The following is a 13,907-nucleotide window of genomic DNA, read 5'->3' as shown; positions in this document are numbered from 1 at the left end:
ATTTCTAGAACTGGATAAAAAATAATGAGGGTAGATATTGTGGGAATCCCTATTCTACAGATGTAGAACTTGAAGCACAGAAATTTTAAATGACCCACGAGAATCATACAGTAAGAAAAATTTCTGAGTCAGGATTTCAACTTCTGTCTTTTTCACTCCAAGCCCAGTAATCCATTCTTGCCAGTCTGGCTCTCAGGTAGGGGCTGTGTTTATAGGGATCACAATTTGATTAGGTCAGACGACAATAGGTTTATCTTTCATTTCTATAGCACTTTCCAAATCTAAGATTCCCTTTTTAATTAGAAAGTCCTATAAGGTTCTACAAAAGGTCAAATTACATTGTGCAAGTACCTGGTGTAGAATATCTTTCATAAATTACGAAGGTCTTTCATTATGGTCAACATATGCCTTGGATTTTTATTTTCTTTTTTGTTGTTCAGTCATATCTGACACTTTGGGGCCCCTTTGAGGTTTTCTTGGCAAAGAAGTTGGAGTGGTTTACCATTTCCTCTTCCAGTTCATTTTACAGATGAGGAAACTTGAGGCAAACAGGGTTAAGTGACTTGCCCGGGATCACTCAGCTAAGTGTCTGAGGCCAGATTTAACCTTGGGAAGATAAATCTTCCAGACTGAGCTTGGAACTCTTATTTATTCTACCATCTAGCTGTTTTTATTTAATATGGTGCCAGTGTTAAGGAAAATATGTTTTAGTGGAATCAAAAAAAAAAAGGAGATATATTTATATATGTACTTATATATAGCCATACACATACATATATTTTCTAGAACATTCTCCCTGTCTTGAGTAAAATTCAACAAAAGGGAGACTGAGTCACGTTTCCCCTGAGCTAGGGAACATTTTATTAAAAAGAGGCATCGTGTACTAACAGAATGGGTTAATGGCCATCTCTGTGTGTAGACAAGGTCCAGACTCTTTTCTGTGACATGTGGACAGAGAACAAAACAGGGTAAATGAGGAAATACTATAGGGTCAGTGAAGTCACGGGACTGGTTACAGAGGCATGGGGAACAATGTGATTGGTTGGAGCCTGGGACCTCCCCCTCCTCTCCGCCAATGACAGGGAAGTGTTCCCTGTTGGAGGCCAGAGAGTGCCGGACTTCTCTGGGCAGCAAGATGAACACATTCTGGAAGGAGGGTGGAAAGGCTGAGAGACTGCGGACCAGATTCTCTGCACACCCCAAAGAAAGGAGATTTCCTCGAGGCAAGAACAGAGCAGCCATGCGCGCAAATGGATTTTTAAACTTAACCCATTCTGGGCCAGCTGATTTCTGAACGGAGCTCAAAGAGCCTTGACTTAGGCAGTTAAAAGATTAAAATCAACAAATTGTAAATAGGAACAATAAAAATTGATACAGAAGCAATTTAATTTTCCCACCTGATATTCGGGTTGGAGAAAGTGGTAACTATGCCCACAAGTCAGAACCTTTTTGTTGCAAAGATTTTAAAAAAGTTCAAAGTGGGGCACTCCATGAATAGGTTGGGCAGCAAAGGATGAATGCCACTGTTTGTGTTATCATGTGCTGTGGTTCCTGCATATTTCTTTTTTTCAATCAAATGTTTTATTAACCTTCCAATCTTAGAATCAATAATGTGCTTTGGTTCCAAGTCAGAAGAGTAAGGGCTAAGAAGCCAGAGTCACAAAGCTGGGAAGTGTCTTGAGATAAGATTTGAACTCAGGACCTTCTGACTCTAGAGCTGGCTTTCAATCCACTGGAACACAGTTGTTCCCAACCTAATTTATCCTGAAAGCTGTTTTGAATGTTCAGTAGCTCTTCATATAAATAAAGTAAACTGGTAAGATGGAAGCTCTACTTTTTCTGACTAATCTAGGAAAATACAATTACCTACCTGTGGTAGCCTGCTGCTGCTGACCTAGATATAGTAGAGTACTTATGTGGCTGATTTACCTCAGACTGAAATGAAACATTTTCCCCAAGAATCATTATGCCACGTGACAGTTCTTTGGCTTTACTTTTTTTTTTGTTTGTTTTTAAAAGAACAATGGGTTATGGGTACAGTAAAAGAACCTAGGCCAAAAATAGTAGTGGTAGTTGCCTCTGTAACTGCCTTTAGATGTTGAAATTAAGCTTTTCTTTCATTTTGATGCTCTTGGAACTGTGTAGTAAATGAAATCATCTCTCATCATCAAGGGGTTTTTGTGGTGTTTGATGGCCTGGGTAATTTCAGCAGCCAGAGAAGAGAAATTCCTTCATGTTTCCGGCCTGCCGGTGAAAGTCTTTAAATAAAAAGGATTTTGACTTTAATGGCAAAACAGGTTTATATGATATTAAATTTTTCCATAAGCTTGTTTTTAACGTTTGGGGGTTTGTTTTTAGAATATAGAGGACCTTATTCCTCTTGACATCTTATGTTTTGTCAATTTACATGGTATCTTTCAGCGAAGTACTGAGAATTCCAGCTATGTGATATTTAAAAAACTAAGTAAGGGAAAAGAAAAAGCAAAGATGAAGGGAAAGTAAGGAAAAAAGGAGGAGAAATTAATAATATGAGATTAGAAGTAGGTTGGATAGCATAACTTTCCTTGGTTTTCTTATCTCTTAGCTTCCCCTGAGGAAGCATATAGCTCTGAAACATTTATTAATGTATTTTTTTTTGCCTTCCTTTATCAGTGTATCTCCCATCTGCTCTGTATATATTCTTTAGGATTGTTATGGGGTGTGCAGGGAGGACTAGCATCTCTGGTGTAAGGGCTTGCTGAGCCCTTTTCAGGGCTGCTCATCCACCTTTGGTAGCTACCCGTCAACCATATCTCACCTGTGGCTCCATGAAGCTGTGGCCATACACCAATAATGGTTGGGCCAAGAAGGTCACTGGCAGGCATCTGTCTATCCCTAGTATGCAAAGGTGTCCCCCACTGGAATGGGCAAACAAGGACAGTTTGTTCCAGTGGATATAAAGATGGCAGAAGAAGGAGCTGAGGAGTGCCTAGAGCTTGGTCAAACATAGAAGTCAAGGTCATCCACTGCATCCCAACCATCATTTTTGTCCTGACTTGTGTCCTGCCACTGGACTTGGATGACTAGGAAAGAGAGTGAGGCTGAGGACTTTGTGCCACTCCACCTCTCTTAAATCCAATGCATATACACGTCAAGACATCTTCCTGGGATATCATTGGTCCTCTTCGAACAATAATAATATATTCTGTACATACATAATTACTTGTATATTGTCTTTGTCCCAAATGAGCAGATTGCATTTTTGCCCTTCTTTGTATGGTCACAGTTTTTAGTATAGTACCTGGCAGGTAGTAAATCCTTAATAAATATTTGTTGACTTATTGTGTATTTTTCAAATTAAAAAGTTTTATCTAGTCTAAAATTTAATCCACAGAATGAGATCTGGCCTCCTTTCTTTGCTGTGCATTATGCTAAAAGCAGATGCTTGGATAGTGTCATTAAGAAACACAAAAAATAAAGAAAAGATAGGTTTAATACTTAGGATATTTATCATAAAATGCTTGCCACTTGAATTAAAGAGAAAATACAGGCCTTTGGCCATGCCAAAGGCTTTCTGTTTTCAATGAGAGATAAGTAGGCATTTTCTTTGCTTAGATTTAACTGCTTATTAATGGTTCGTTTCCAGATTTCATTTTTTTCTTTTCCTTTAGTGGTTTATATCATATACTAATAAGAAAATATTTTTTCTTCTCTACTATCCTTATGCTACTGAATTTTAATAAAGATTATTAGGGGGAATGCATTGCATAATTTTATTCCTAGGTTTCTAGACATGCATAAACATAAATAACTTCCAGAATTTGATGCTGCATTTAGAAATGCATTTTTTATGCTCAAAGAAAAAAGTGTTTTTTTACTTAACTCAATTCTGTTTTCTCTAATATAGAGTAATAACACAGGCACAAAATGACAACCTTGTTAATGACCAGCGAAGCACTTCAGGATATGCTAACCGCAGAAGAAGATAATTTAATGTTATGCAAATCCAAGTCTGCCCACATTAGTGAGGAAACGGAATATGTGCGAAAGGTGAAATGTTCTGTTTACTATTTTGCTTTATGCTGATTTTTATATATTATTGTATTGCTTCTCTGTCATGACACTAAATGTAGTCATATTTTTTCTCCCAATCACATTATTTCCATAATGAGAAAGATCAGACATATCGATTGACACAGTAATGTTTTTATACTTTATAAATTAGTTTTTTAATTTTTTTACTTTGAAATGAAATTTTTCGTCTTGCTGTTCCTAATATGTACACATATACTGTCAATTGATACAGCTTGGTCCTTTGAGTTATTTTAAATTCTGGTGCTTTGGTTTTGAATGATTTTTGTAGGAAGACTGGAGTGTTTTAATATACAATACAGAGATTCTTTGTCAATCAGTACAAGGAAGCATAAAGGTTTGATATTCTTGTAGCCTTTAGACTTTACTTATTTGCTGTTATGTATTATTTCACTGGGCAGCAAGGTGGTGAAGTGAATAAGAATGCCAGGCCTGGAGTCTGGAAGACTCATCTTCCTGAGTTCAAATGTAGCCTGAGGTATTTACTAACTATGTGACCCTGGGCAAGTCACTTAACTCTGTCTTTTTCCTCATCTGAAAAATGAGCTAATGGAGGAAATGGCAAATTGCTCTACTATCTTTGCCGAAGAAAACCCCAAATGGCCTTGAGAAGACCAGACACAACTGAATATCAATCCCAGATTATTTCATTATTTCATTTCATCCTCATCAGCTAGATTTTGTGCTTTTCATAGGGATTTTATTTTATACAGTTTTTGTATTCTCTATAATTCTTGTTATTTATTCAATAAATATTTGTAGATTCAGTGATTATTTAAAAGAGGAAGTACTAATTATTTATCGTGCTTTAAAAATATTTCTTAATCATTGCACAAATCAACCTCATTAGATTTCAAATGGGGATGTTGAGGGAAGCAAAGCTTGTGACTTGGTTGAGATGAAATAATACATTGTTAACTGGGGAAAATAAAATATTATTTTAAAAATTATATATATTAATGTTATAATGGATAAATTATAACTGAATTCATTAGTTTGGGGGCAGCGAGGTAGCACAGTGGATAGAGCTCCAGGCCTGGAGTCCAGAGGATTTAGGTTCAAATCTGGCCTCGGACATTTCCTAGCTGTATCACCCTGGGCAAGTCACTTAACCCCAATTGCCTAGCCCTTGCTGTGCTGCTGTCCTTAGAATTCATACTAACACAGAAGGTAAGAGTTGAAAAGAGTTTTTTTTAATAAAAAGAATTCATTAGTTTGAATTTGTTTTAAATCCCTTTGCTTAGTGAGATACCTAACCTCCCTCTTTAAGAAAGAAATCTTTGTCATGTTATTCTGTAAAATTCTTCCTTAGTAATAGCTTTGTAAGGGCCTCCAGTTTATCTAGATATGGCCTTAAATCACAAACTCTGTTTTGTGATCCAGGGAGATTTAAAAATGTGTGCTTATCTAGGACTTAGTCACTTAAAATATCACTGCCCCTATTTCTTGCTGCCATGCCTGCCATATTGGACACCTTGACTTATATGCATTGGGGGAAGGAGGAAAAGCATTTATGCAATACTTAATATTAAACTCTAGGCACACTGTTAAGCAATTTTTACAACTACTATGTCATTTTATCCTCTCAACATAAAAAAGGAGTGTGATATAAAGGAAAGAGAAACGGATTTGAAGTCAGAAAACCTGAGTTTGAGTTCTAGCATTGTTAAGTTTAGGAAGTCACTTAACTCTTTAGTTTTTTCATCTATGAAACCAGTGGATCTGACAAGATTACTGGTTTTCTAAGTGGGGTTCATAGACACCTTAAGGCCTGAGACTCTTTCAGAGCATCTTTAAATTCAAAACTGCATTCATAATAATCCTGTGTTATTTGCCTATTAAAACATGTTCTTCCTTTTCTATCTCTGCCTCTGTATAAAAACAAACTTCCTCCCTCCCTCCCTTCTTCCCTATTTCCATTCCTCCCTCCCTTCCTCCCTACTTTCTTTCCTTCCTTCCTTCCTTCCTTCCTTCCTTCCTTCCTTCCTTCCTTCCTTCCTTCCTTCCTTCCTTCCTTCCTTCCTTCCTTCCTTCCTTCCTTCCTTCCTTCCTTCCTTCCTTCCTTCCTTCCTTCCTTCTTTCCTTCCTTCCTTCCTTCCTTCCTTCCTTCCTTCCTTCCTTCCTTCCTCCCTCCCTCCCTCCCTCTCTCCCTCCCTCCCTCCCTCTCTCCCTCCCTCCCTCCCTCCCTCCCCCTCTCCCTCCCTCCCTCCCTTCCTTCCTTCCTTCCTTCCTCCCTCCCTCCCTCTTTCCCTTTTCCACTTATTTCCCCCCTTTCTTTTCCTCCCTCCCCTCTTCTCTTTCTTCCTGCACTAGGACAGAAGAGCAAGGACTGGGTGATCAGGGTAAACTGACAAGATTACATAGCTAGGAAGTATCTGAAGTCCTGGATTTGCATCTAGGTTCTCCTCATTCCAGGTCTGGTGCTCTATCCACTGTGCCACCTAGCTTCCCCAAATTTTCTTCATCTACTTCAAGCAAAACAAAATCACATCAGATCTATCTTCTATTCAGTCAAATATTTAAGAGATTTGCAAAAATATATAAAACTTTGCCACTGTTTTGGAAAATATATTTTCACAAAATGTATTCTTTAGAATGGGTTTATTATTGCTATTTTAAATGAATTAATAAAATATTTTTCAGTTTATCCATTTTAAATTTTAGCATGGTAAATGTTGATACATATTTGAGGTCCTCAGTAATTTTTAGAAACCAAAAAATTTGAGAGCTGTTGGAGTAGATGATCTCTAAATATGCTTTCTAGCTCTAAATATTTTTGAGAGAAAGGAGACTATTGAAAGCCTATTTCAATAACAAAATCATTTATTTTTTTTTCTTTCTACAGCTTCGAACTATGCTAGAGGATATCCGACACCAGATATTTAAAGATGAGCTAGATCATAAAATCCCCCAACACACATCATGTTCGAAGGTATTGACTTATTAAAGTTCCTTGTACTTCTCTCCATTCAGAAAACAAGAAATTACTAAAGTCACTATGATTTTATTTCATGATTTCTTTAGGCAACTATAAAATCATTCCTTGAAGGTAGTATGCTAAAGAAGACCCCATATGTTTGGGATGGGGAGTATTCTAGAGATGGAAGAGGTCTTTTTTTTTGTTGCAAGTTTCTCATTATGAATTATTACTACACCTTTTCTAAGGTTTCCATACTAATGCCATGAAAATGACTCCTCAGTATTTTTTTAAAACCCTTAATTTCTGTCTTCTAAGACAGAAGGGCAAGTCTAGGCAAATGGAGTTGGGTGACTTGTCCAGGATCACACAAATCTGACCAATGTCAGATTTGAACCCAGGTCTTCCTGACTAAAGGTCTGGTGCTCTATCCATTGTGCAATCTGGTTGATCCTCTACTCATTTATTATATATTTATATTTATTATATACTTCTTTGCTCTATGCAGAGTAAGTAATGTATTAGGCACTATGGGAGAGTTAGGGAAGGATTATAAAGAAATAAAGGACTGAATCTCTTTCTTTGGAAGAGAGAGAATGGCAGAGCTACAGTAAATATATCATTAAAGAAGTATGGTAACCCTTTTGACTCTGCCGAGACCAAGTAATAAATGAGAGAACTTTTCACATAAGGAATAATCTCATCTCTAAATAAACATATCATTTTAAAGAATTTAAACATTTTACTGACTTGGGACCTCAATCATAAATGAATTGCATTAAAATTGCATTCAAAAATAAAAAGTTTTGCTTGGAAATGATCAAATAAAATATATTAAAAAAATAAAAAGTTTAGCATTCTTATTTATTTTAATTAGTTTCTGTTCAGGATCTTTAAATGTAACATTAAAGCTAGATCCGATTTTCTTTGCTTTTATTTTGGGTACTTAAAACTTCCTTTGTTTGTAAGAATTCAGTATGGATCATGTTAAGGCTATAAAATTATTGAATTAAGGAACCAATTTAATTATTTACAGAGTATTCAAGAGTGCCTGCTATCCTGGGTACAAGGTATAACTTACACTTTCTCTTAGCTCTGTTGGTGATGTGTGACTTTTGACCTGTTGTTTAGTAAGTCATCAGGAATGAGCTATATCATTAGGTACAAATGCAGGGAATGCAGCAGCCCATCAGAAGTGAATTACACACAGGTAGTGTTCCACACATTGTTGTTGATCAAGTGATGTTCTAAAAATAGAACTTTTTCTTTATCCAAGAAGCTGATTCAAAGTGCAAATATGCCCAACTCTGTGACCCATGAGGCAGAGAATCAGCCTTAGAGTCAAGTCTCACCTGTATTCCATACTGGCTTCAGGACCCTGGGAAAGTCACTTGAACCTCTGAGTGTTCCAGGACCACTCTTTAGAGACTTAAGGCTCCAACCAGTCATCAGTCGATTTGGATAGGAGTTCCTTACCCAGAGTTCCCAACACCAACGAAATCACATGTGCCAACAACAATAAATGCAACAAACATGATTAATGGGATACTTGAATTATTCATTACTAAATGACTTCATGCCTGATGTAATAGGGATGCGGCTTTTTATATTTATTTATAATATATAAATATATAATGTAATTATATATGTTTATTTATAATAGTAGTATAATAGTAACATCATATTTCTTTTCAATCAGAAATACTGGAACAGAACTTTATCACCTCCCTTGTCTGTGTCTCTTTCGAGCCTGTGGTAAATCCAGATATATGAGAGGGGGTATAGAGATTGGTGTGGACACATAGTGGATTAGCTTTATTTGTAAATCAGGAATCTTATTTTATATTCCCTGGCTTGATTTCTCTTCGCCTTGTGAAACTCTGGGATGGCTCATGTTTTCAAAAGTTTTGGATTTAAATAATTATCTTTCATATTTCTTTATTTCAGAGCTGCTGTTGCAATACAGAGTATGAGTCCGAGGGTAAGGCAAAGATCTCTCCATGTGGTTTTAATTTGATTATGGAGAAAATGAAAGATAAAGACCTCCAGCTCCAAGAAATGAACAAAGAAAATGAATTCCTAAAAATCAAGGTATAGTAGTTGAGATTGAATCTTCAAGTTAGTAAATGTGTAAATTCCTAGACTTAGAAAACGCACAGGGGGCAGCTAAGTAGCTCAGTGGATTGAAAGCCGAGGCTAGAGATGGAAGGTCCTGGGTTCAAATTTGATCTCAGACATTTCCTAGCTATATGACCTAGGCAAATTACTGAATCCCCATTTCCTAGCCCTTTTCACTCTTCTGCCTTGGAAGCAATACACAGTATTGCTTCTAAGATGGAAGGTATGTAAGAATAAATGAGAGACTGCAACAACTAATATAGCAATGAATTTGATTATGGATTATAAACTGATTTTGGTTACTCTGCTTGCTGTGCTCGCAAAGGATCCTCAAATAAGTGAAGTGAAGCTCGTAAATGAACTTCTCTTAAGGGCCAGACACAAGGACACTAAAGAAACTGATTATAAAAAAAATAAAATATTTATTGAACTATATAAGGATAAAAAGGATTTCTAACTCTACCCAAATAAACTCTCTGGTTCTGCAAGGAACTGCTTTCTCCTGTTTTTCACAGGCTATACTAATCCTTCCTGATCTGACCCAAATTTTTACTATTCTAAATAAAACTAACAAAATTATCCTTATAATTTTTAATTTGCCTCCAAGTTATATAAATAGCAAAAGCTTGCTGGTTGAGTCTCAACAAGAATCAAGTTAGGAATCTGTGCCTTAGCAGACTAGATTTCAAACCAAAGACCAGGTCTTTCTCTGGTCTTTTCAGAGTTAAACAGTCTATAAAGACAGTAATAGATAATCAGTAGTCAATAGTGTTTCCCAAGTTGGAAAAAGAAAACACTTAACTCCTTCAGGTCTTTACCTCAGATAGTGAGAGAGAGGGGGCAAAGATATTACCTCCTCAAAACCCTCAGAGCAAAAGTCTCTGTCTGTGACTCTGCCAACTTGCTATACAGGAAAAACTGTTAGACTTGAAACTGACTCAGCTCTGTTTGAAACTCCAATTCTTTCTCAAGCCAGCTTCTCTTCTTCTTATCTCTAAACTAATATAACAAGACCCAATTTCTAATATCATCCTTATAGTTTAGGGTGGGTTTTTTTTTTGTTTGTTTAAAAAAAAATGTACAGAAAGGTCAAGATCATTAATTGTGAACTTGCTCTAATTCTGCAGCAAGCATCACCCAGAGACCATTATAGGGTTTCTGCTCTATCACTTGATTGTATTTTAGCTCAACCACATACAGAATGCCCTTGATTTTTCAGTGGTATACCACTCTGCTTATGTCTCGTATTAGGCAGAAGAAATTGGACTAGGTTTAGCTTCAAGGTAATTTCTTCCAGCCATCAATCTACTTTCAACTTTCCCAGCTTTCCATTTCTTGGGACCAATAAAACTTGGATACTACGTCCAGTCACATAGAAAATTAGCTGAGTAGCTTGGGTAAGCCTTTATCCTCCTGCTTAATTGAGGTCTTAGGGAAATGATCTCCCCATTCCCTTCCATCTCTAAAATCCCAGGGTTAGTTTGGATAGGCCTTTGGAAAGTATGTGTATATGTGTGTGGTGGTAGACTATTCTTCTCTATCTATTTCTGCTTCTTTATATTAAGACATCGAAGTCCCAGAAAATGGGTGAAATATCAAGTTTTCTGGCAGTTTCCTAAGCTTATGTCTGGGGACTTAGGAAGGATGCGATCATTTTGAGTGAACATACAAGAGAAAGGTCGCAGTCACCCTGCTTATATTTAGAGCACCTAATTATTAGAGAATAATTGCAAAGTGCTCAGCACAGTGCCTGGCACTCTAGTAAGCACTATTTGGTTCAGAGGTCTATCTGTGACATCCCCATACTACTACCCTTGAAGTTTTAGTTCATTGCTATGAACATTTATTTGCTACGTGAAGATGGGCCACCACCTCGTAATGTAGCCAGCTTACCAATGGACAAGAAAACGACTGGTAAGGCAATGTTGACTTTGGGGAGGAAATCTTTGCAAAACCATTTTAGAGTGCTCTGAGATCCTTTGAAGGGAATTATTTTGTAAACACAAGTATTCATTATATAGTAGGGCATCGTTTTACATGAGCTCAACACACATGAACTCAGGTATACACAGGATTGACCACTGAAAAAATAAAGGCAGAAAAACATGTAAAATAAAAAAAAATTAATTAATCCCTAATTTCTCACCATTTCCCCAAGTGGTATAAATCTCACAGCCTTTCACCCAAACACTGTCATTCTGGGGCTGAGAAGCTCTAGTATGAGACATTACATTGTGTTGTGTTAAATATTAGCTTTCACATCAGTCTTTGCTTGCCTGGAGTTCTTGCTCAATGACAAGTCTTGTCCAGCATGAGAGCAGGTCTTCTCTTTGTTTCATCAACACTATTTTGTTATTAATAATAGCCACAAAGGACAAGAGTAGTGAAAAATCTAAAGATAGTCATAAAGTGCTGAAGTATGTTTGTGTCAGAAATACCTATTAAGTAGTGAGGTTCACTGTTATGCATGATTTTCAACTTAAAAGAAAGGATCTTAGAATAGGTCACTAGCTTAAGACGAGGTCCTACTGTATATTTACCTCTTTACCTAATAACAGTCTGGCTGCCTTGTTGGGCGTACTAAATAAGGAGTTCATCACTTGAAATCTTTTTTTTCAGTATTTCTGTTTTATTTCTCTTTATTTCTCTTGATTTTCTCTTATGGTCCAAATGGCATTGGTTGCTACTTCTTCATTTTAGTTGTCTCAAATATTTTGAGGTTAATACTTAAAAAATATAAATATCATTCAGTGGTCTTTTTTTTTTTAAGTTGGAAGCCTCAAGAGAAGCAGGTGCTGCAGCCCTGAGAAGTGTTGCCAAGAAATTATTTGGGGACTATGAGAAACAGCGTGAAGAACTTAGGAAAAAGCATGAGGACGAAAAAAAGTTACTACAGGTATCTTGTCCCAATCCTCTCAATCCATCCAACTTCCTCCTTAGGAAACTGATTATAAAAGAGTTCCTGGCATCTGTAGCAATAGGAGCTGCCACAGCCTTTCAGAGAGTGTGTACCTGTGGCTGCTTTAGGGCAGCTAGATGTTGTGTGGATAGAGGGCTGGGCCTAGAGTCAGGAAAACTCATCTTTCTGAGTTTACTAAACTGGAGAAGCTGCTCAAATTAGGTTTGCCTCCATTTTCTCATCTGTAAAATGAGCTGGAGAAGGAAATGGCAAACCACTCCAGTATCTTTGCCCCGATAACCCCAAAAGATGTCACAAAGAGTCAGAAACAACTGAAAAAAAACTGCCAACAGCAACAACAAACAATAGCAAAAGTTGGTACCTGGCTTCGGACCCCAGCCTTATACCCAAATAGGTTGCTACAGAGCCCATGGACAGCGTGAGGTTATGGAGAGAAACTGTCTGTGCAGTCAGAGGACCTAGGATCAAATCCTGCCTCTGATTCTTAGGGGGTTGGACCCGGTGCCCTCTAGTCCCTGGGGGCCTCGTCCCACTCTTAAATCTGTGCTGTGATGATCTTCCTACAGTATGACAGGGCTGACATGGACACAATTATCAAGCAGGCACATTTACCTCAAGTTCCTCTCTCTCCCCCCACATTGCCTGGTGTGGTCATACTGCCTCGGGGCTCCTCCTTTGTGCTCTCTGAGAGCCCAGGAACTAACAGCAGACCCATAACCAGGTGAGCCCATTTTGGGGAAAGGGTTAACTGATGTGATGTTCCAAGAAACAAGGTCATAGACAAGACAAAAATGGTGGTGAGGCTAGAAATTTCAGGGAAAGTAACAGGATGGTGGAGGTATGGCACGGTATAGCTGAAGGCAGGAGTCCTCCATGTGGCTCTCAGTTTTTCTACAAGCCAGTGGTTTAAGCAATCATGTCTTGCTTACTTCATCTTTAAATTTAGGAGCTGGTCTACGTGATCTCCAAGGTCTCTTTTAGCTCCAACTTTCTATGAGTCTGTGAGGTGTTCTTACCTCTAAAATCCTTTGGTCTTTCTATATCCCAAAACTTGTAAGATCCTAGGTGAGAAGGTTTAAATGCTGTAGCATAGAATTAGGCTCATTTCTTGATTATAATTTCTGGTTTCTGAGATGAATAATGGAGAATAAAACTTTATTTTGTGAAATCTTAGTTATAATTAACTGGGATTTTAATTATATGTTTTAAAATATGTCATTTTAAACTGTACGAATGGGGAAGAGAAGAGGAGGGAATAAGCATTTATTGTACTTTCTGTGTGTCAGATACTGTGCTAAGCACTTTACAAAAGTTATCTTATTTGATCCTCAGAATTCTGCCAGGTAGGTTCTATGATTATATGCATTTTATAGAAACTGAGGCAAAAAGAGATGAATTGACTTGTCTTCTTGATTAATTTTCCTGACTTTTCCTCACTCTAGACCCAGCATTCTATCTACTGCTCTATTGCTGCTAGGCAGGATACTCACATTTTATATTCTTACCATTCTTGTTTATCTTAAGGTTATTAGAATTTTTTGAGTTATTATTACATGTTCCAATTTAAAGAGCTAAAGATTTGGTATAAATTATCCAGATTAAAAATCCCACCTGATGATTGCCACCCATAACTTTGGGCAGATTTAACCTCCTTGGGGCTCAGTTTCCTCTTCTCTAAAATAAAAGGGTAAGACTAATGACTTTCAAGGTTCCTTCCAGCTCTAAATTTATAATCTATTGATCCTTCTGTCACCATATCTCTATATATGGCATTATATATTTGCTTATGAAATTCTGGCACTCGGTAAATATTTTTTTCTTTCATCAATTCTTGAAAGAATCTGAATTTTCAATGATTTCAATCTACCTTAAAAATTATTT

At 37.1% G+C, this 13,907-nt stretch overlaps 1 protein-coding gene across 7 annotated transcripts in view; it reads left to right on the top strand.

Annotated features, from left to right (window-relative positions):
* CCDC68 (coiled-coil domain containing 68) overlaps positions 1-13,907 on the top strand; it is a 70,360-nt gene that overhangs the window by 23,687 nt on the left and 32,766 nt on the right. For 6 of the 7 annotated variants that reach the window (XM_007487554.2, XM_056824452.1, XM_007487552.3 and 3 more), the window contains exons 2-5: positions 3,887-4,029; positions 6,917-7,003; positions 8,936-9,079; positions 11,877-12,002. In XM_007487554.2, coding sequence (XP_007487616.1) covers positions 3,907-4,029; positions 6,917-7,003; positions 8,936-9,079; positions 11,877-12,002 — 480 coding nt within the window. In that variant the 5' untranslated portion in view covers positions 3,887-3,906. Of the gene's footprint in view, positions 1-1,056; positions 1,224-3,886; positions 4,030-6,916; positions 7,004-8,935; positions 9,080-11,876; positions 12,003-13,907 lie in introns of those variants that run through there. The other variant, XM_007487553.3, reaches the window with a different exon arrangement.

This window comes from Monodelphis domestica, chromosome 3 (assembly GCF_027887165.1).
Source record: "Monodelphis domestica isolate mMonDom1 chromosome 3, mMonDom1.pri, whole genome shotgun sequence".
Lineage (NCBI taxonomy): Eukaryota > Metazoa > Chordata > Mammalia > Didelphimorphia > Didelphidae > Monodelphis > Monodelphis domestica.
Note: the sequence above shows the minus strand (reverse complement) of the source record. Positions and strands in the feature narration are given on the sequence as shown.